The 21,327-nt window shown below is 64.3% G+C and overlaps 2 protein-coding genes across 4 annotated transcripts in view; both read left to right on the top strand.

The window, feature by feature from the left end:
- The window catches only part of ADGRA1 (adhesion G protein-coupled receptor A1), a 32,187-nt gene extending 16,370 nt beyond the window's left edge, over nt 1–15,817 (top strand). For both annotated transcript variants that reach the window (XM_051839419.3, XM_051839418.3), the window contains 2 exons: nt 11,739–11,837; nt 12,289–15,817. In XM_051839419.3, the coding sequence (XP_051695379.1) occupies nt 11,739–11,837; nt 12,289–13,447 (1,258 nt within the window). In that variant the 3' untranslated portion in view covers nt 13,448–15,817. The remainder of the gene's footprint in view (nt 1–11,738; nt 11,838–12,288) is intronic.
- A 2,806-nt stretch (nt 15,818–18,623) lies between these two features.
- Nucleotides 18,624–21,327, top strand: part of KNDC1 (kinase non-catalytic C-lobe domain containing 1) — a 37,387-nt gene continuing 34,683 nt past the window's right edge. For both annotated transcript variants that reach the window (XM_051839413.3, XM_051839415.3), the window contains exon 1: nt 18,624–18,984. In XM_051839413.3, the coding sequence (XP_051695373.1) occupies nt 18,898–18,984 (87 nt within the window). In that variant the 5' untranslated portion in view covers nt 18,624–18,897. The remainder of the gene's footprint in view (nt 18,985–21,327) is intronic.

The following is a 21,327-nucleotide window of genomic DNA, read 5'->3' as shown; positions in this document are numbered from 1 at the left end:
GAGCACTGGGTCAGGGGAGGTGTGAGCACTGGGTCAGGGGAGTTTTGAGCACTGGGTTGGGGAGGTGTGAGCACTGGGTCAGAGGAGGTGTGAGCACTGGGTCAGGGGAGGTGTGAGCACTGGGTCTGGGGAGGTGTGAGCACTGGGTCAGGGGAGGTGTGAGCACTGGGTCAGGGGAGGTGTGAGCACTGGGTCTGGGGAGGTGTGAGCACTGGGTCAGGGGAGGTGTGAGCACTGGGTCAGAGGAGGCGTGAGCACTGGGTCAGGGGAGGTGTGAGCACTGGGTCTGGGGAGGTGTGAGCACTGGGTCAGGGGAGGTGTGAGCACTGGGTCAGGGGAGGTGTGAGCACTGGGTCTGGGGAGGTGTGAGCACTGGGTCAGGGGAGGTGTGAGCACTGGGTCTGGGGAGGTGTGAGCACTGGGTCAGGGGAGGTGTGAGCACTGGGTCAGGGGAGGTGTGAGCACTGGGTCTGGGGAGGTGTGAGCACTGGGTCAGGGGAGGTGTGAGCACTGGGTCTGGGGAGGTGTGAGCACTGGGTCAGGGGAGGTGTGAGCACTGGGTCGGGGAGGTGTGAGCACTGGGTCAGGGGAGGTGTGAGCACTGGGTCTGGGGAGGTGTGAGCACTGGGTCTGGGGAGGTTTGGGCTTCGCCCTTGCAGCAGTGTTTGTCTTCCAGTCCACAAGCACAGACTCCTTTCTGTTTTCTTGGTCTTCTCTATCTTCTTGCAGCCGTATTTCAGTCTTTCAGTCACACGTCTTCCCATCTTTGATGAATTCTTTTACTCTTTTTGATGTCATTAGAAAGGTATTTTCTGAGTTTTCTTTTTCAGATTGTTAATTGTTTTTGGATATAGATACAGCTGTGTGTGTTGGTCTCTTGATCCTGTGTATAGCAGTACCCTGTGTGTGTTAAGCTCACGTTCTGTGTGTGTTCTCATATCCTAAGTGTGTTCATCTCGTGTTCTCTCTGTGTGTTAATCTCGTGTCCAGTGTGTGTGTTAATCTCATGTCCTGTGCATTAATCTCATGTCCTGTGTGTCGGTCTCCTGTCCTGTGTGTGTTGGTCTCATGTCCTGTGTGTGTTGGTCTCATGTCCTCTGTATGTTAATCTTCTGTACTGTGTGTGTTGGTCTCCTGTCCTGTGTGTTGGTCTCATGTCCTGTATGTGTTTGGTCTCCTGTGTGCATTGGTCTCATGTTCTGTGTGTGTTTGTCTCGTGTTCTGTGTGTATTATTCTCATGTTCTGTGTGTTGGTCTCATGTCCTCTGTGTGTCAGTCTCATGTCCTCTGTGTGTTGGGCTCATATCTTGTGTGTGTTGGCCTCATGTCCTGTATGTGTTGGCCACGTGTCCTGTGTGTGTTGGTCTTGTGTCCTGTGTGTGTTGGCCTCGTGTCCTGTGTGTGTTGGTCTCGTGTCCTGTGTGTGTTGGTCTCATGTCCTGTGTGTGTTGGCCTCATGTCCTGTATGTGTTGGTCTCATGTCCTGTATGTGTTGGCCACGTGTCCTGTGTGTGTTGGCCTCATGCCCTGTGTGTGTTGGCCTTGTGTTCTGTGTGTGTTGGTCTTGTGTCCTGTGTATGTTGGCCTCGTGTCCTGTGTGTGTTGGTCTCGTGTCCTGTGTGTGTTGGTCTTGTGTCCTGTGTGTGTTGGCCTCATGTCCTGTGTGTGTTGGTCTCGTGTCCTGTGTGTGTTGCCTTCGTGTCCTGTGTGTGTTGGCCTCATGTCCTGCGTGTGTCGGTCTCTTGTTCTGCGTGTGTCGGTCTCGTGTCCTGTGTGTGTTGGTCTCGTGTTCTGTGTGTGTTGGTCTCATGTCTTGTGTGTGTTGGCCTCATGTCCTGTATGTGTTGGTCTCATGTCCTGTATGTGTTGGCCGCGTGTCCTGTGTGTTGGTCTCGTGTCCTGTGTGTGTTGGCCTCGTGTCCTGTGTGTGTTGGCCTCGTGTCCTGTGTGTGTTGGTCTCTTGTTCTGCGTGTGTCGGTCTCGTGTCCTGTGTGTGTTGGTCTCGTGTTCTGTGTGTGTTGGTCTCATGTCTTGTGTGTGTTGGCCTCATGTCCTGTATGTGTTGGTCTCATGTCCTGTATGTGTTGGCCGCGTGTCCTGTGTGTTGGTCTCGTGTCCTGTGTGTGTTGGCCTCATGTCCTGTGTGTGTTGGCCTCGTGTCCTGTGTGTGTTGGCCTCGTGTCCTGTGTGTGTTGGCCTCGTGTTCTGTGTGTGTTGGCCTTGTGTCTTGTGTGTGTTGGTTTCATGTCCTGTGTGTGTCTCGTGTCCTGTGTGTGTTGGCCTCATGTTCTGTGTGTGTTGGTCTCATGTCCTGTGTGTGTTGGCCTTGTGTCCTGTGTGTGTCTCGTGTCCTGTGTGTGTTGGCCTCGTGTCCTGTGTGTGTTGGCCTTGTGTCCTGTGTGTGTTGGCCTCGTGTTCTGTGTGTCGGTCTCATGTCCGGCAATGCTGCTGATTTCCTCACAAGATTCAGATCTGATCTCTTTCTGTTGGTTTTCCAAAATTTTCTGCCACTTCTGCTTCCTGTGTTTCAGCCTGAACTTTTGCACTTTCTGACCCTCGTGGCTGCAGCACCCAGCGTGGGGTCTCAGCAGCTCCAGGCCCCCCTGCCCCCGTGGCCCCCGTGGCCTCTCCTCTGCAGGATGCAGGGCTACTTCTCCTCTCTGTGGTCCCTTCAGCAAGAGACAAGCTGCTCGCTCTGCAGTTGCAGTTCCCTTCCTTAATGTCCAGTTCGCAGCTGCGCGTCCTCCTCTGAGCTCTGCTTTGGCTGCACCCAACTCCACTGCAGTTTTTCGTTCATCTCCCACCACCGCCTCGTGTTCCCTGAGACTCCCTGCTTGCCCTTGATTGTTGAGAATGGCTTCTTACTCTTCAGTCATTGGGAACGGGGCTGGGGGCTGAGGGGGTGCCCTCCCTGGAATCGCGCTGAGACCGGGTGGGGGCAGGGGAGACCTGGTGGTCGGGGAGGGGAGGCCACGCGTCGTCTCTGTGGAGAGATCGTCTTTCCAAGGATGAGAACATCTTTTCCTTCCTGCCCCGCGCTTGGAAAACTGTGTCTGCCTGCAGCTCTGGGGCTGGTAGGGGACGGGAGTCGGGTGGGGGCCCTGCCTTGCATTGGCCCTGGTCAGACTGCTCGACCCCAGCTTTCCCTGTGTGTCAGGAGTTAAGTGGGGTGTATGGCATGGGGCCCTGTGTCCTGAGGGCCGCGACCTCCTGGGAGTGCCTGGACCTCACCGGGCAGCACCACAGCCTGGCTGGTGCCTCTGGCACTGCTGTACCTGCCAATGGCATTGCTGTGACTCAGGCCTCCTACTCACAAGTCCCCACCTGACCTGTGAGCCCTGGCCACTGGAAGGCCATCTCAGAGCCTCAGTCCAGGCCATGAGTCTCAGCCTGGACGGTCTGGCTCTGTCAGGGAGCAGGGTGGGACTCAGGCAAGCAAGGCACACTGGGAACCGAGGGTGAGAGAAACTCGAGATCAGCCAGAGGCGGTCCCAGAGGGGATAGGCAGCAGCAGACCCAGCACTGCCCCAAACCCTGACGGCCACACCACAGGGCCTGCCTGCTGCAGACACCCCACCTTGGACCCACGGTGACCTCTGCTGATGCTCTGTGCTCCTGCCTTGGTGTCTGCAAGCTGCTTTCAGTATCCACGTCCTGGCCCTGGGATTCGGGATCAGTCTCCACATCCTGGCCCTGGGACTCAGGATCAGTATCCACGTCCTGACCCTGGGACTCGGGATCAGTCTCCTCGTCCCAACCCTGGGACTTGGGATTAGTATCCACATACTGACCCTGGGACTTGGGATCAGTCTCCATGTCCTGACCCTAGGACTCAGGATCAGTCTCCACATCCCGGCCCTGGGACTCAGAGCAGTCTCTGTGTCCTGACCCTGGGACTTGGCAATCTCATAGCCCACTGATGCCTTGCTCGGGGATCCTGGGCTCAGTGTTTCACAGTCAGGAACACAGAGAACACGCCAGAAACTGGCTTCCCCAACACCAGGAGGTGGCACGGCCCAGGGAGTCTGTTCCTCCACTCATCTGGCAGGCAGGGGCCTGCTCAGTGTGGACGCTGGGCACAGGCCAGGCCCTGCCTGGGTCAGTGGTCCCCTGGCTCCCTCAGCTGGGAGCCCATCTTGGGTCATGGGCAGAGTCCCAAGACCCCCATGAGCCTGAGGAGTCAATCCCCCTCCGGCGGCCCTGGGCAAGCCCAGCCCTGTCCTGTGTGGAAGTCACATCTCCGGGTCAGCGCTGGGTGAGCTGCTGCACAGAGGGCTGGGGCCATGCAGCAGAGGCAGGTGCCGAGCGGAGCCGGGAGACCAGGCCCTGGGGAGCCCTGAGACAGCCCCAGGCCTGGGGCCCCCACACCCGGTGGGGGGAGCAGCAAGGTCCCAGAGCTGGTGTGGAGTCGTCAGGAGCAGCTGTCTCCTCTTGCCCAGAGTGGAAGGGCCATGGTGGCAGCCGGTCAGCACGGGCTGACTGGGAGGAGGAGCCCCACACGTCCCCAGCGCCCGAGGGTTCTGGAGCCTGCCCAGCCGTGAACTCAGACGTCGGTGCCACCAGTGAACCGTGACGTTCCGCGGTGACGTCGCTGTGTGCCATTGGTCAGCCGTCCAGGTGCATTTGTGTGTCATGGGCATGGCTGGAGATGGGTGCTGTCCTGCACCTGACCTCTCTGTCCAGGCTCGGAGGTCACCCCAGGCACAGGGGAAAGAGCTGGTTCTCCGCCCACAGGTCAAGGCGCACAGGAGTGAGGGCGGGTCCTGCGCGGCGCTGCCCCTTCCTGTCCTTGGGCAGCTCCACGGGCCCCACCGCGCCTGATCGCATCAGTGCTCTGCGACCCCCGGGCCGGCCTCAGGTCCACACCAGGACTCCCCTGGGCACTAGGGGTGTGCTCGACACCAGGGCGGCTTGGTCTGGGGGTCCCAAAGAGGCCAGGCACTCCGAGTCGCTGACCTCGTCTGCCGCCTCCTCTATTGAGCCTTTCTGCCCCAAGTCCACCCCCGGCAGTGGCCCAGGCGGGCACCCAGTCCTGGGGGCTCCGTGTTAAGGGAAATGGCCAAGGGTGCTGAGTCAGGAGCTGGGCCCTGGATCTGGTCAGGGAACAGTCGTCCAGCCTGGACACCTGGCCTGAGGGCCACTAGCTGGGGACGTCCCGAGTGCAGCTGCGGTGGCCCCGCAGGAAGCAGTGTGCAGCCCGGGAGGAAACGCGACGAGGATCAGCGGGAACCGGGGAGGGCGGGGCCCGGACGTCCCCAGAGCAGACATGCGTGCCAGGGGACGGGTCACAGCTGGAGCCCACAGCCTGGCCAGAGTCCACGGCTGGAGGCCACACTCGGTGGCCGCAGTGGGCACTCAGCACATGTGAGGCAGCGTTTGAGGGCGCCCAGCTCCTGGGCCACGTCAGGAAGGGAGTGGCCTTGCCCCCTCCACCCTCCCGTCCCTCTGCCCTCCAGAGACCTCGGGGGCCCTAACACTGTGGGTCACTCTCGGGGGGCTGACCCCTTTTCCCTAGAGCCCAGGCTGCCACCCAGACCAAAGGCTCCAGGCTGAATAAGGCTTCCAGGTCAAAGGTTACGCTTCACAGCCCCCCCATACTGGTGGGGCCTGGCTGACAGGACCCCAAAGCCCCCTGGCCCCAGCCCCCGCACCTCCTAGACCCCACAGGGCCCCCTGGCCTGGCCTCCTCTGTCCCCTCACTGGCCTCCCTCCATCCAAGTGTGGGAGCCTCCCCACACCTCCCTGGACACCAACCCCAGCCCTCTGCCCACCGTCACCCTCAGAGCCCAAGCAGGACGTTGTCCCAGGGGAACACAGGGCTGGGGACCCTCAGGCCTCGGACAGCACTGGGAGGTGGCTGAGCTCCGGGCCTCGCTTCTGCTTCCTCCTGGGTCCATGGGGAGCACAGGCCGTGGAAGAGCCAGGGTGGGGGATACACAGCAAGACCATCGCCTGGCCCCGGGCTGAACCCACCGCGTCACCGAGGGGACGCAGCCCCCCAGGGCAGCTCCAAGGGGGCCACTCCCGCCTCCCACGAAAGGCCGCCTCCATGCAGTCCCCAGGGCTCAGCCTGGCCCTGGCCTCCACCTGCCACCCCTGGTGTTTCCACAGCCGGGCAGTGGGCAGGCAGAGGCAGACATGGGGGTGAGGGGCGAGGCCGTTGGGGCTGCTGGTCCCAGCTGAGATCAGGAAAGGCCCACAGTCGGAGCCTCGTGCTGGAGGGCGCAGTGGACGGAGGGAGACTGTCCAGGGGCCTCAGGGCCAGCACCAGGAGCCCCCGCACGCCGCCCTGGTCCCCGGGACCACAGAGACCACGCGTGTCTCACGACACGCAAACCTCCTCCTGCATGCCTTGGGATCCGGTCAACCCCGACCTGGAGGAAGCGGCAGGGCTCACTGGAAGCCACTTGGCCTCCCGCATCCTGATGTGGGCGTGGATGGGGCGGGGCTGACACAGAAGACCCCTCCCCTGACTGGAATCAAGCGGACACCCTGCTGAGGATGGACGGAGGTCCACTCAGGACACGGCCACTGGGCCGGACAGGGGCGCACAGACATCGACGTGCACAGGTGGCCTCCAGCAGCAGCGGCCAGAACAGCACGGCCAGGCTGGGCCAGAAGGCGCCTGCACCGGCTCCCAGCGCCCTCTTGTGGCGGAGCCGGGCCCTGCGTGACAGGAGGAGCGGCCCAGTGGCTGTGTCCCTGTCCCTGTCCCTGTCCCTGTAGTCACAGAAGTCCCAGTGTGGGCTTGGGGCTGGAGCTGTGCTGAGGAGGGGGCCGTCGGCCTGGCCGTGGCTGCTGCACCCCCTTCCTGGCTGACTCAGCAACCGTGGAAATACACGGATCCTGAGTGAGACCCACCCTGGGGTCTTCCTTCCAGGCTGCCTGGGGGCAGAGCCCAGCGGAGGAAGGGTGCCTGGCATTGGAATGAGCACACGGGGTCCACAGGTGATCGAGGGCCTGGAGCAGGGGCACCGCAGACCCCAGAGCTTTCTGTGCCACTAGAGCAGGGCCCACGTGCGATGTTCCCGGTCAGGCCGGCTCTCTTGGCCTTGTAGCTGGAGCAAGCTCTGGCCTGGGCAGCACAGTCGGGATCCTGGTCCCTAAGTGCACACCTGGGTTTTCCCGGAGTCATGTGTCCTGCATGCTGGGCTGGGGTCACAGGGGGCTCGTTCCTCTCTACCTGCAGAGCACGCAGGGCTCTGTGCGGGGTCCCGCTGGCCCCACCACTCTGAGTGGAGCAGTTCATGAGCCTCCCGGCCCTGGGCGGCTCCAGTCCCCAAGAAGCAACACACAGACCCGGCTCAGCCCGCCACAGCTGAATTCCTCCCTGCGTGTTCACGCAGAGCAGCTGGGCCATGCGGGTGCGTGTGGACGGGGAGCAGTGGAACTGTGTGCACGGGGGGCAGTGGGGCCGTGTGCACGGGGAGCAGTGCATGGCTGTGGGCTAGCCTGCACTCCCCTGGGAGGCTGTGGGCTAGCCTGCACTCCCCTGGGAGGCTGTGGTTGTCAGCACCACGTCGGCTTTTCCCTCCGTCTTTAGACAGTGCAGTGTTCGAGCGGAGTGAACAGCCCTGTGTTCTCACTCCCAGCGCACACACCAGGTACCTGCTGTGACCGACGCCATGAGCCTCATCCACAGCGCTGACATCTTCTGTCCCGGGGACGCCTGCTCATGCGTGTCGCGTGTGCCGTGCACATGTGTGTAGCAGCCTTGCTGTCTCCCTACACTCACTTCCTGGCCTGTCACTGCTTCTCAGATCCCACACTTCCAGGGCACCAGCACTGCCAGGAGCATGCTGACTTCATCTGCTGGCTGCGACAGCTGACCCTGGCCTTTGCCCGCCCGTGGGACAGCTGACCCTGGCCTTTGCCCACCCATGGGACAGCTGACCCTGGCCTTTGCCCGCCCGTGGGACAGCTGACCCTGGCCTTTGCCCACCCGTGGGACACACTGACCCTGGCCTTTGCCTGCCCGTGGGACACACTGACCCTGGTCTTTGCCCGCCCATGGGACACACTGACCCTGGCCTTTGCCCACCCATGGGACACACTGACCCTGGCCTTTGCCCGCCCGTGGGGCAGCTGACCCTGGCCTTTGCCTGCCCGTGGGACACACTGACCCTGGCCTTTGCCCGCCCGTGGGACAGCTGACCGTGGCCTTTGCCCGCCCGTGGGACAGCTGACCCTGGCCTTTGCCCGCCCGTGGGACACACTGACCCTGGCCTTTGCCCGCCCATGGGACAGCTGACCGTGGCCTTTGCCCGCCCGTGGGGCAGCTGACCCTGGCCTTTGCCCAGTGGGCTGTCCACCTGCGCCCAGTGCATGCTGAGGGAGTCGGCGCCATCCCCGTCTGCTGGGATTTGTGTGACGAGTGTGTGGTGGATTTTGCCGGATGCTCCCACGCGTGTCTCCATGTTCAGTGCCGCTGGTGTCTTCTGTGAACACCAAGCAGCTTCGTGTTCTGGAAGAGTCCGGCCTGAGTGCGCCGCTCCCTGCTCCCCGGCCGACTCCAGGTTTCACGCGCTGCCGTGTGGGCGGCAGCCTTGGTCGCGGGAGCGGCAGGTCCGCCCCCCGGAGCCGCGCCAGCCTCTCAGCGCACCTGCCAGCTCCGTATTTTTAGCAGCTGAACTCGGGCTTCGGTGGTGGTGACTTGTGTGTTTTCGAGGAGCTGAGCCAGTCCGCGTGGTTTCTGAATCTGTCGACCCCGTGCTGTCACGCACATGTCACCTGCCTGTGGAACGCGCCTGCCGGGCGGCAGTGGCAGCTGCTCCCGGGCGTGGCGACTCGGCGTCTGCCTGGGTCCCCGCCGTCTGGACAGGACGCGGTAGTTGTGTTGATTTTTTCAGGAATCGGCTTTGGGTTTTGGTGATTTCGGTGGGTGGGGTTTCCCGTATTTGCTCCCGGCGTCTTGGACCCTGGCCTTGTGCAGGCTTTGGTTCTTCTGCGGTGGTGGACGCAGGTCTCGCTGCCTCGCGGTGAGAGCCCGAGGCCGATCTCGCCGGGCCTGGCTCAGCTGCAGCCCACAGTGCTCTCACGTCCACGTTCTCATCCGTCCGGTTCAAAAGGTTTCCTGAATTCCCTGAAGTATTTACAAGGATTTATTAAACTGAGAACAGTTTGTGGTTTTCCTGGAAGCCATTTTCTCATTGGCTTCTCTGTGGTCAGCGAGTGCACCCTGTGTGGTCCGGGGCCTCCCGCGTGCAGACGCTGCTGGAGCAGAGGAGTGGCTGCCCCGGGGCGCAAGGGCCACACAGGAGGACGCAGACCCCGTGGTCGTGGATGTGGCAGAGGACATGGCCCCCGTGGCTGGCGTCGGCATTCGTGTCCTCTGCTTGGTGGCCTACTTTTTGTGCCGTTGTCCCTCAGTTTTGCTGGGAGACCAGCTGTGGCTTTGGCGCTGTTTCTCCTTTGGTTTTCTCACTCTGTGTCCCGTATGTTGAACCCTTTCCTAAGCACACACATTTGCTGCGTGCACCCCACAGCAGGTGACGCCCCGGCTCCCCGGCTCCCCGGCTCCGGATCTGACGTCGCCTCCTGGTGGAGAGGCCTGGGGTGGCCCTGAGAGCCTCGGCCATGGCGTGGGAACGGCAGCTCCGTCACAATTTAATCAGAGTTTTGGGATTTTTTTTTCTTGCCCAACAATGTTTTATTTATTTTGGGTTAACATATTTTTAACTCACATTATAGCCAGAGGCTTGGCGCTCCACTAAATTGAGAGTTCATCAAATAAAAAGCTGAGCCGGAAAACAGACGGGGGCTTTGTAAGGACGGACAGGAGACGCGCACTGTGCCATGGAGTAGACCGGTGGCCCTGCAGCCATCTGTTTCAGGCTTTTTCCTCTGTTTTTATTCTTCCATTCTTCCATTCTTCCTCTGCCTCTTCATTTTGAATTACTTTTTTTTTTTTTTTTTTTTTTTTTTTGACAGGCAGAGTGGACAGTGAGAGAGAGAGAGAGAGAGAGAGAGAAAGGTCTTCCTTTTGCCATTGGTTCACCCTCCAATGGCCGGCGCGCTGATCCGATGGCAGGAGCCAGGTGCCTCTCCTGGTCTCCCATGGGGTGCAGGGCCCAAGTACTTGGGCCATCCTCCACTGCACTCCCGGGCCACAGCAGAGAGCTGGCCTGGAAGAGGGGCAACTGGGACAGAATCCGGCGCCCCGACCGGGACTAGAACCTGGGGTGCCGGCACCGCAAGGCGGAGGATTAGCCTAGTGAGCCATGGCGCCGGCCATTGAATTACTTTCATATGCATTAAAAATTCATTTTAATTTATAACTAATTTCTTGTGGTTGCTTTGGGACCACACCCACGGCCTCCTCACTCCAGCTCGGGGGTGGCCTGCTAGTGGGGGCCGAGGCCAAGAGTGAGGGGCTGGGCCGGGCACAGCGGCGAAGCTGCCGCCAGCGTCGCAGGTATCGCACCCAGGGCGGCTTGAGTCCCGGCTGTCGTGGGCATTTGGGGAGTAAACCAGTGGACGGAAGACTCTGTGTGTGTGTGTGTGTGTGTGTGTGTGTCCTTCTCTTATGCTCTGCCTTTCAAATAAATTTTTTTCAATTAATGAAAAATGGACTTAAAATATGTCTACTTAGGTGCAAAAAATTCTGAAATCCATGCACATAGAAATCTTCAGAAAGTTGATGGAAAATGCATATGATGAAAAAATGTGGATTTCAGTACATTTCTGCACCAAAGTAAATTGACCCTTTAATTCCATTTTCCCTGAACTTTCTGAAGCGCCCCCTCTGTCACCCTCACGTGCACTGAGACTCCTCAGGAAATGTGAAGATTCTTTAAAAATTATTTATTTTTTATTTATTTGAAAGAACAACAAAGCGGGTGCAGAGGGAGAGGAAGAGAGAGAGTCTTACACCTGCTGGCTCACTCCCCAAGTGGCTGTGACAGTCGGGGCTGAGTCAGGAGCTGCCTCCAGGTCTCCCACGCGGGTGCAGGGGCCCAACACCTGGGCTGTCTTCCACTGCCTTCCCAGGCCATCAGCAGCCGGGACTGGAACTGGGGCTTGGCTGTGGGATGCCGGCACTGCAGGTGGCGTCTTTGTGGCCGCACCACTGCGCCGGGCGTGGCAGTCCTGTGCTCACCGCCACATGAGGAAGCAGCCATTCCCTCCTCCTCACGGACACCCCCCCCCGCGGGGAAGGCAGCGTTCCTGAAGCTCCGCCCCTTTCTGATCACATGGCCTCCACATCGCCCCAATCCTAGAGAGCAGCTCCTTTTCCCCCAGGGCTGGTCATGGGCCTCACGGCCCAAGGGGGTGCCCCGCGCTGCCCATCTGAAACTGGCCCCTCGGTGGCCCCATCAACAGGCAGCCCAGGTGGTGGCGCATGAGGGCCCCCATGCCCAGGGACAGGCACTGCACCCGGCCCTCGGATACCGCAGACACCAACTCCGCGGGATGGACACTTGAGGCCCTGCAGAAGCCAGCGCCAGCCGGTTCCCAGCGTGGACACTCCGGTCACTGGGGCTGATGGACCGGAACAGCAGAGGCCTCCAGGCAGCCACCCTCCGGCTCGGCCACCAGCTGCCAGGGGAGGGGCGTCCTGGCGGTGACCCTGCTGGGAGTGTCAGTGCCCAGGGCTCAAGCGCCCCGCCCACAGGGTCCCCACGGGTTTCTGTTGTGGGGTTGGCTCTGTGCTGTGGGCCGTGGGCCGGGAGCCCAGAGGGAGGCGGGAAGCAGCTCCCGCGCGCCCCAGGCAGTGAGCGTCTTTTGCTCCCTGACAGGTTCTACCTCCTCAGTGGGGGGGTCCCTTTCATCATCTGCGGGGTCACAGCCGCCACCAACATTGGGAACTACGGGACGGAGGACGGGGACGCAGCCTAGTGAGTAACGAGGGCAACAGCGAGGGTGGTGGGGAGGGCGGCCCCGCACAGGCTCCTCCCCCGCTGTGCCCAGACCCCCCCCAGCTGCTGGGCCCGGCTGGAATCCTCTGCCCTCAGCCAGGCAGGACGCTGGGCTCAAGCCGGTCTGCACAGGAGTCCCCACCCTGGGCGTGCAGGGCCCCGCCCCCAAGCCTGGGATTCTTTGCACAGGGAAGGGCTGCAAGACCACCGACCCTACCCCCGCCCGCCCCAGCCCCGGCAGGTCCTCAGAGGGGCCTCCCTCCCAGATGAGCGCGCAGGCCGGGCCCCTTCCTGCGGCTTCTGTCCTCTGGCCCTGTTGGGCATTCCCTGAGCTCAGCGCAGACCCGGCGCCCAGTGCAGACGCGCGGGGGCGCGGGGGCGGCGGCCCCTCGGTGTGGCCCCGCTGACTGGTGACCGTTTCTCCCCGCAGCTGCTGGATGGCCTGGACACCCAGCCTGGGCGCGTTCTACGGGCCGGCCGCCTGCATCACGCTGCTCACCTGCGTGTACTTCCTGGGCACCTACGTGCAGCTGCGGCGCCACCCGGAGCGCAGGTACGAGCTCCGCGAGCGCACGGAGGAACGGCAGCGCCTGGCGGCGCCCGAGTGCGGCCTGGGCCACGGGGCACCCACGACGCCGCCCGCCTGCGAGGCCCCCGCGCCCTCGCAGCTGCAGAATGAGCACTCGTTCCGGGCCCAGCTGCGGGCCGCCGCCTTCACGCTGCTCCTGTTCGATGCCACGTGGGCCTTCGGGGCGCTGGCCGTGTCCCAGGGCCCTTTCCTGGACATGGTCTTCAGCTGCCTGTACGGCGCCTGCTGCGTGACGCTGGGGCTCTTCGTGCTCATCCACCACTGCGCCAAGCGCGAGGACGTGTGGCGCTGCTGGTGGTCGTGCCGCCCCGCGCGCGGCGCGCTCCGCAAGGGCCCTGCGCTCGACGCCAACGGGGACGCGCTCGGGCCCGCCGCCTGCCTGCAGGACTCGCCGCACCCCGGCCAGCCCCGGGCCTTCGGCCACTGCAAGATGACCAACCTGCAGACCGCCCAGGCCCACGCCCGCTGCCTGTCGCCCGCCACCCCCTGCTGCGCCAAGACGCACTGCGCGCCGGCGGAGGAGGAGCCGGGGTTGTGCGAGGACGCCGCCTGTGCGCACGGCCCGCACCTGCACCGGTGCCTGCCGGCCAGCGCCGAACCTCTCTACTTCGGCGGGCGCGAGTACGCCTACCACCTCCCATCCAGCCTGGACGGCAGCCCCCGCAGCTCCCGCACAGACAGCGCCCCCAGCTCGCTGGACGGCCCCGTGGGGGCGCACGCGCTGGCCTGCTGCGACCAGAGCGACCCCTTCGCCAGCGTCGGCGAGCCGGCCGGCGGCGAGACCAGCCCCGGGCTCTATGGCTGCGCTCTGCGGCCTGGCCGGGAGGCGGCCCTCGGCCCCGCCCAGCTCGAGCTGCTGCGCAGGACGCAGTCCCTGCCCTTCGGCGGCCCCGGCCAGAACGGGCCGCTCCAGGGCGACGCTTGCGCGGCGCTGCCGTTTGGCACCGACGGTACTGGCAACATCCGGACAGGGCCCTGGAGGAACGAGACCACCGTGTAGGGGCGGGGGCGGCGGGGCCCGTGGGGTCGCTGAGCTTCTCAGAAGCTGTCCACGCCACCCCCTTCCAGAGAGACCCCGGTGAGTGGGCTCCAAGCCCCGCCAGTCCCACTGCATCCGCCCGCAGGGTGCCCAGAGGTGTTTGCGTGGGCAGCCGCCAAGGCCGCGGTGCAGGGCAGCCCAGAGCCAGTGACGGCAGTGAGGAAGCCACCCTAGGACCCCAGCGTGGCCAAGGCCGCGGGGCCCCCGTAGGGCCCAGCTCTGCCCTCTCCTCATGTTGTGTGTGTGTGTGTGTCCTGTTCTGCTCCAGGGGCGGCGCAGCGGTCCGGAGGCCACAGCCGCCTCCCTCGCTGCAGCTAGGTGCACCCACAGCGCCCCGGGCCCACTGTCAGCGCTGTCCCAGGCACAGCCCCGGCCATGTGGCCCTGAGACCACGGGGATGCTGTGGGGCCAGGCAGCGATCTGGAAGGACCTCCAGGGCAGGGGCCGCTGGGCCGTGGGCAGCTGGACAGAGACGTTCCCTGGATGGGGCCTGACCTGTGCCCCTCTGTGCGCTGCGGGAAGCCCAGGAGCCTCCTGCGACAGCCGAGGCCTGGGGTCAGACTGGCACAGCCCCTCCTCCACATGCTCAGTCTGCCACCTGCTCACAGGTACATGTGCACAACACACGTGCCTCGTACACACAGCACCCCGAGCTCCAGGTCGTACTCTGCAGAGCCCTGTCCATGCCCATGTCTGTGTCCCCGTCGGCCGGGGTCTCCCCGTGTGCTCTGCCCACCGGGAGGGCCGTGGGGCTCCCCCTGGCTGCAAGGGCAGAGTTGCCCGGGCCAGGCCCAGCGTCAGGACAAGCAGCCCTGCTTCCGCCAGTGACCTGGTAACTCACCTCCTTCCGCCCGCCGTGAGCTCCTCGTGTCCTCCTGATAGTCGGCCAGGCCTCGGCCCCTGCCTCCCCGCCCTGCAGCTTCTGTGGCTGCACAGACCAGGCCCTGAGCCACGCTGAGCCCACACTGTAGACACAGAGCCCTCCCAGTGAAAATACAGGATTTTGCACTGTTTGCCCGCGTGCCACTGGTCAGTAGCATCCCACACACGCCTGTTTCTCACCTTGACCGAGGGGCTTCCCAGCCCTGGGTCTCTGCCCTGGGCCTGGGGCAGGACCGGGAGCCCCATCACGCCGCCCCTTCCAGACTGCCCACGCCTTTCAGAACAGACAAGCACCTCGTCATACAACCCACGTGGTCAACACTGCCTGGCCAGCCCACGGCTGCATGTGCCGTCGCCTCGTGGGCCACCAGCACCATGTCATGGTGTGGCCCGTTTGCACGCCACACCATGGTCGCCCCAAGGCCCCAGCACAGAGCCCACACCCACAGGCAGAAGGCAGGGGAGCTGACCCAAGCCTGTGGCCTGCAGGCCAGCATCTGTCTCTTCCTTCCGTGAGTGCACATGTGCGTGTGTGAGTGCATGCATGTGTGTGAGGATGGGTGTGCCTCTGTGGCATTTGTGGGAGCTGTGGGTGCACCTGTGCCAGTGCGTGTGTGTGCATGTGTGTGCGTGTGCACTCATCAGAGGAACATGAGGCACCCACTCTGCCTGGCCTCTCTGCTGCTGGCAGGTGTCCCCAGGGGACAGGACGGAAGAGCTGGGCAGCCTGTGAGAGGGTCAGAGGACACAGACTGCCCACAGCCCAAGGGCAGTGCACCCCTAGCGGGGGCCACCCCAGGCTCACCCCTGCCCCCGCCCCCAGGGCTGTGGCGTTTCCAGGTGAGTCCTGTGGTAGGATGGGCGCACACTCGCCATGGGGAGTGTCCTTGGTCCACGCATGTGCAGCCCAGACCCTCGCTGGTCTCGGCCGTGGGAGGGGAGGGGCTCCTGGCCTGGGCTGGGGAGCTGAGTCCCACTCTGTGCCACTGGCCTGATTGCTCCTGGTCTGAGCCAAGTTCCGTGGCCTAGAGCAACAGCATGCTCGGCCCTGAGTGGCTACTGTGGCTTTGGTGTCCCTGTGGGGCAGGGCCCGTGGCTGGCACCTGGTGAGTCTCTCCCAGAAGGTTCAAGCGCAGCTGGCATCCTGTGCCTGAGTGTCCACCCGTCTGGACCCCGGCTCCTCTCTGACCCAGCTCCCTGCTAATGCAGACCCTGGGGGCAGCAGTGAGGGCCCAGGTGCTTGGGCCCCTGCACCCACGTGGGAGACCTGGATGGAGTGGCTCCTGGTCTCAACCTGGTCCTACCATGCTCGTGTGGGCCTTTGTGGAGTGAGTCGGTGGATGGAAGCACTCGCTCGCTCTCTCTCTCTCTCTCTCTCTCGCTCTCTGCCTTTCAAGTAGATGAAAATAAACAGGTACACATTTTTACAAACCAAGCAGACTCCACTCAGGGCCTTCACTGTGGTGGGGGCCAGATGGGCACAGAGCCACACGGCGGGGTGGGGGCCGCGGGAGCTGAGCGGGGCTGCAGGAGGAGCCCACCCACCACGTGGTTCTGGGACACCTGAGCCCAGATCTGCTGAGTGCGCACTCACCACGCTCTGGGTCTCGAGAGCCGGCGTTGGCACAAAGATTCAGACACCGTTAATGCAGGTTCCAGACCTGATTTCAAAAAGAGCTGAAAGACTTCGGGAAACGGTTTAATGGCCGCTTGGACGCAGGCGAAGGAAGACGCTGAAGTGAAAACACCCACCAGCAAGCCGCAAACCAGGGGTGACAACGTGGGGGGGTCTCCTTGTGCTCAGGGCCAGAGGGAGGGCGGAAGAGAATCCTGAAAAATCCCTGAGCGCCAGTGGCAAGACTTTCGCCGAGCCACCGACCCGAGGTCCCGACTCCCAGGCGATTCAGACAGGAAATGAAGTCGTGGTAATGCAGGCAGGAGAGCAAGGAACCCAGGACAGGACACGCCCACAGGCCCGCCCCTCGCACCCAGGGCACGCCCACAGGCCCGCCCCTCGCACCCGGGGCACGCCCACAGAGGTCTTGGTCCTCTCCTCGCACGCGGGACACGCCCACAGGCCCGCCCCTCGCACTCGGACACGCCCACAGAGGTCGGGGGTGGGGGGCCCCGGGCAAGGCAGCCTCGCGCCCCCTTTGGGGGGGTGCTTTGCGCCCATCCACCCGCTGCCAAGCAGGCGCCGCTGCGCTGAGAGCACCAGGCCCCGGAACGGCCGAGGGCTGGAGACTGGCGGCAGCAGGCCGGCGCCCACCCCGCACCCGGCTCGCCTGCGACCCTGCCTCCTGCTCGCGCCCTGGGCAGCAGGGTCCCACCACCCTCAGAGACCCGGAGGGAGCGCCTGGCTTCCCCCGGCCCAGCCCCCGCATCTGGGGCGACCAGCAGATGGATCCCTCTGTCTCTCTCCCTTTCAAGTCCGTGAAAATAAATAAACATTAAAAATACCGGTACACAGGCGAGCTTGCTCCAGTCGCAAACCTCAGTGACCCTAACTGAGCAGGGTCAGCTGACCCAGCAACAGTGCAGACCGGCGGCCTTCTTGCTTTTAAAGGTTGATTGATGGACTGGAGAGGCAGAGTTAGAGCAGAGACCCCCAGATGGCGGCCACGTCATCTGACGGCCCAGGAGCTCCACCAGGGTCTCCGAGGTGGGCACAGGGCCCAAGCCCTTGACCATCACCTGCTTCCTCCCAGACTGGATCACGGCAGCTGGGCAGCCACACGGGGCACACACGGGACGTAGCACACACGTGACGAGCACCTGGCCGCTGCACTCAACTCCACACCAGCAAAGCCACACACGTGAAGCGAGCGCCGAGGGGCCGGAAGCAGCCCCAGTGTCGTCAGTGCTCCTGGGACTTAGGGCGACGCGGGGGCAAGACTGGAAGCGCACTCCTGCCCCAAACACCGGCTGAATCTCGAAATCATGGTGAGTGAAAAAGCCACACACAGCACACATATCCTAGGCATGCAAATACAGCACGTGCTGCATCTGTGTCAGTGCGTGAGCACACGTGTGATCTGGCTGCGTGGCTGTGTGTAGTGTGTGGGCATGCGTGGCTGTGGCTGTGAGTGTGGTTGTGCACACGTGTGGCTGTGTATGTGTAGTGTGTGGGCATGCGGGTGAGTGAGTCATGTGTGGACCACATGTGTGGACCGCATGTACACATGTGTGACTATGTGTGTGTGGTGTGCACACATGCGGTGCAGCTGCTGCAGCCCCACGTGGAGCTCAGGGCACTTCCTCAGTCGGCCACCTGACCGCCCCAGACCTGGCCACTGCTCGCAGCTCCCTGCCCTGTCCCCGCAGGAGGGAGGGGGCTCCTGCTCCCTGCCCTCCTCCCACGGGAGGCCCTCAATCGTGATTCCCCAGGACCGGTGATTTGGACCCCGTGAGCCGGCCTGGCTGCAGGCCACCACCAGCACCTGCCAGCTCCCAGCCAGGCCTCACTGCCCCACCTGCTTATCGGCCTCAGCACCTCTTACACAAGCCACAGCCACAGCCGGCCACAGACCCTGCCTGAAGGATACCTGGCACAAGCCCCGCCTCCTACAGGAAGGGGCATTTGTTAAGTGCCTACTGTGTACCTGGGTCAGCCAGGCTCTGAAGCTGGGATCAGCCACACAGAGTGGTGGCCCCAGCATCTTCTCTCCTGTGGGAGCTCTGACGAAAAGGAGGCACCCCAGCTCCCTGCTGAGACCGGGGCAGGCTGGGGGCACCAGCACAGGCACTGGGATAGGCTGGGGGGGTTGCACGGGCCCTGGGCAGGCCGGGGTGGGGCGCAGTAGCCCCTGCACACGCAGGCCCCAGCTTGGTCAAGGCTCACTTTGGTTCCCGGGGAAGCCCAGAGAATGCTGATGGGCAGCGGCTGTCAATCAACAGCAGCAGGATGCCACCAAATTGGGGGGGGGGGGGCTGTGCCTCCGGGTTTCTGATTGGCAGGGAGTGTGCGCGGCCTAACTGTTGCCCCCAGCCCGCCTCCCCCGGGGGCACCCAAACTCCAGGGAGGTTTAGGCCAGGCCCCAGGGCCCCTGGTTTCCAGCAGGCCCCCGCTGTCGCCCTCAACCCCCGCCCGTCCCCCCCGCCCGGGGGCTGCGAGCTTTCCTGGGGCGGGCGCCCCCCCCAGGAGCCAAGGTTCGCGCAGGCCGCCCCAACCGTCCCGGTGTCCCCGCTCGGCGACACTGCGGCAGGCGGCGCGGGCGGGGCGGCTCGGAGGGGGCGGGCCGCGGGGGGCGTTGCCATGGTGGCCGGGCGCGCGGAGCCGGGGAGCGCGTAGTCGCGGCGCGGAGCCAGGGCCGGGGCCCGCACAGACGCGGGCGCGGAGCACCCGGGCTGGGGCCCGCGCAGAAGCGGGCGCGGAGCCAGGGTCGGGGCCGGCACAGACCCGGGCACGCAGCACTCCGGGCCGGCGGCCCGCACAGACGCGGGCGCGGAGCCGGGACCGGGGCCCGCACAGACGCGGGCGCGCAGCACCCCGGGCCGAGCGCGCGGCGCTGCCCCGCAGGTCGCCCGCCATGGAGCCGGCCTCCGGCTTCTGCGAGGAGGACAAGGACCTGGACTTCTACGACTTCGAGCCGCTCCCCACGCTGCCCGAGGACGAGGTGAGCCCCCTGCCCGCGGAGGGCTCCGCGGGAGTGCAAGGCGCGGCGCTCGGCTCCCGGGCCTCCCCCCAGCCGCAGGTCTCGGCCGCGGTCTCGGGCGGAGGTCTCCGCTCTCAGTACCCCCACACCGCTCACATTCTCACCGGAGGGGACGGCCCCGAGAATGCGCACGGGACGCGGGGGAGGGGGGTGTCACTGCAGAAGTTGGCTCCTGCGTGGCTCCCGGGTGCATTCTTGGGGACGGGTGTGGCTTGCGGCCTGGACAGAGGAGGACGCTGCTGACCTACTGCCATAGACCGGGGTCCAGAGCAGGAGGAGGGGCGTGGTAGCCCGGGCTGGGGGGGAGGGGCTGCAGACAGGGAACCCGCAGCTCCCACCCACCCACCTCGGCACAGGGGGCTCTGCCTGCTGAGCCCTGGCTGGCTGAGCGCTTGTCCCCCACTTGGTTGGAGCTGCCCCAGGACGCTCCCCATAACCAGGACTGAGGACCAGGGATCAATGCACCAACTCTACTGCCTGGCAGGAGCCAAGCCCCGTGTCAGGAGAGGTGACCCCCAGGGACCCAGAAACCGTGGAAGCCGGCACAGTGGCCAAGGGAGAGGCACAGGGCCCACCCTGGGCTGCTGTGCCAGCTCCTGGCCGAGGGAGGGCCGACAGCGGGGGTCCCCCAGCCTAAGGCCCTCTGCTGGCCCCACACCCTGCCCTGGGGAATGGGCTCTGGGGGTCCCTCCCAGGAGACTGTCCAGGCAGCCATGGAGGGGTGCGGTGAGAGGACGGCGGCCCCCGCCCCCACAGTGGCCTGGATCTGGTGGCTGCAGGCTGCGGAGGGGGCGGCCAGGAACAAACAAGCCTCTGGTGTCTCCCTGGCTTTGATGGAGAAGAAAGGGTGCCGTCCGCCCACGGCCCTCAGAGCCCCCTGCTGCTCCCTGCCCTCTGTTGGAGATTGGTCCCGGGTCACGGGCAGAGGCAGGGCCCCCCACCGCCACCTGCGCAAAATGTGGGGCCTCGACTGGAGCCCTCAGAGCCGGGGCTCAGCCCGTCTGTCCGCCATGCCCGCAGCTCTGCTGTGGGAGTGTCCCCAGAGTCCTCTGCGGGCAGCAGCTCCCACCGTGCACGGTGCATGGGGGCGGGAGGGCTCTGTCTGGGGCCTGTTTCAGTGGTGTCCAGGGGAACGGTCAGGGCACTGCCGTTACCTGCTCCTAGAGCCGGGGTGGGGCCCAGGGGCCTGGTCTGGGACCAGCAGACGCCCTCGGGCCCTGCGTGCACCCTGCCACGTCCCGCACCTGCTCGACGCCGTTCCTGCTGGAGGATTTTAAGTCCACTTCAGGGTCACATGACTTGGTGGCTGCTGCATCCAAAAGTGTCCCCAAGGGGACTGAGACCACAGGGAGGTGAGGACACACACAGGCCACCTGAGACAAAGCCCCGTGTAGCAGCTGACCCTGCGGCCAGGTCCAGGGTAGGGCCCTGGAGACATGCAGGGTCCCCGTCCAAAGAAAACCCAGTGGCTGGGGTTGTCCTCGTTATGATCGGGGGATGCAAAGCACCCCCGGTGCCCCGCACCTGGGAGGACCCCACACGCAGGACCGCGGCCTGTGCTGGCCAGACCTCCCCGGCAGCTCTGCCTCACTGCTGGTGGGAGCCGGCCCTTGGGGAAACAGCGTGCGCTCGGCAGTGAAGTGGAGACAGCGGCACCCAGGTCCTGGCAGCTTTGCCCTGGATATGGGTGCCTGTGAGGAGCTGCCAGGGCCACCTGCAGGTGGTACCACTGGGTCAGTACAGGCCAAGGCCCACCAGGACACAGCAGACAAGGAGCTCGCCTAGGTACTGAGCAAGGCAGGCTCCCTGGAGGAGGTGACCCTCCCTGCATTTGCTGGGATTTCAGCCACCATGGCTGGGGAATGTGGGGTCGGAGGCAGAACCCTGGATGGCGCAGGAGATGCCCCATGGGACGCCTTCCTGGCTGGTGTGCACCCACCCAGCTTGGAGACGAGGCAGCCACTGTGTGGGGGCAGGGGCACAGTGCTTCCTAGACCCCTGCACCCCTCTCCTCCGGGGGCAAGCAGCCTCCTCGCCCCCCTGCAGCTCAGCCAAGGTCTCCCTGGGCCCTCCTGGCAGCTGGCGCTTGGGCTGGGCTCAGGGTGGGAGGCGGCCGTCGCGGGTTAAGGGCGTGGTCTCCTCCATGCTGCAGTGGGGCCAGATGGCTGTGCTCGCACTGGTGCAGCTCAGAGCCCTGGCAGCTGGGGGTGCTGGGGGAGCTCGGGGCCCAGCAGGGGTAGGACATGCCCTCCAGCATTCCCTGCGGTGAGCTGAGGCGGCTGATCAAAGCCCCGCCCTGCCCTC

Source organism: Oryctolagus cuniculus, chromosome 15, assembly GCF_051225735.1.
Source record: "Oryctolagus cuniculus isolate XC-2025 breed Fujian yellow rabbit chromosome 15, ASM5122573v1, whole genome shotgun sequence".
NCBI classification, from domain to species: Eukaryota; Metazoa; Chordata; class Mammalia; order Lagomorpha; family Leporidae; genus Oryctolagus; species Oryctolagus cuniculus.
The sequence above is the reverse complement of the archived record's forward strand: the minus strand, read 5'-3'. Positions and strand labels throughout refer to the sequence as shown.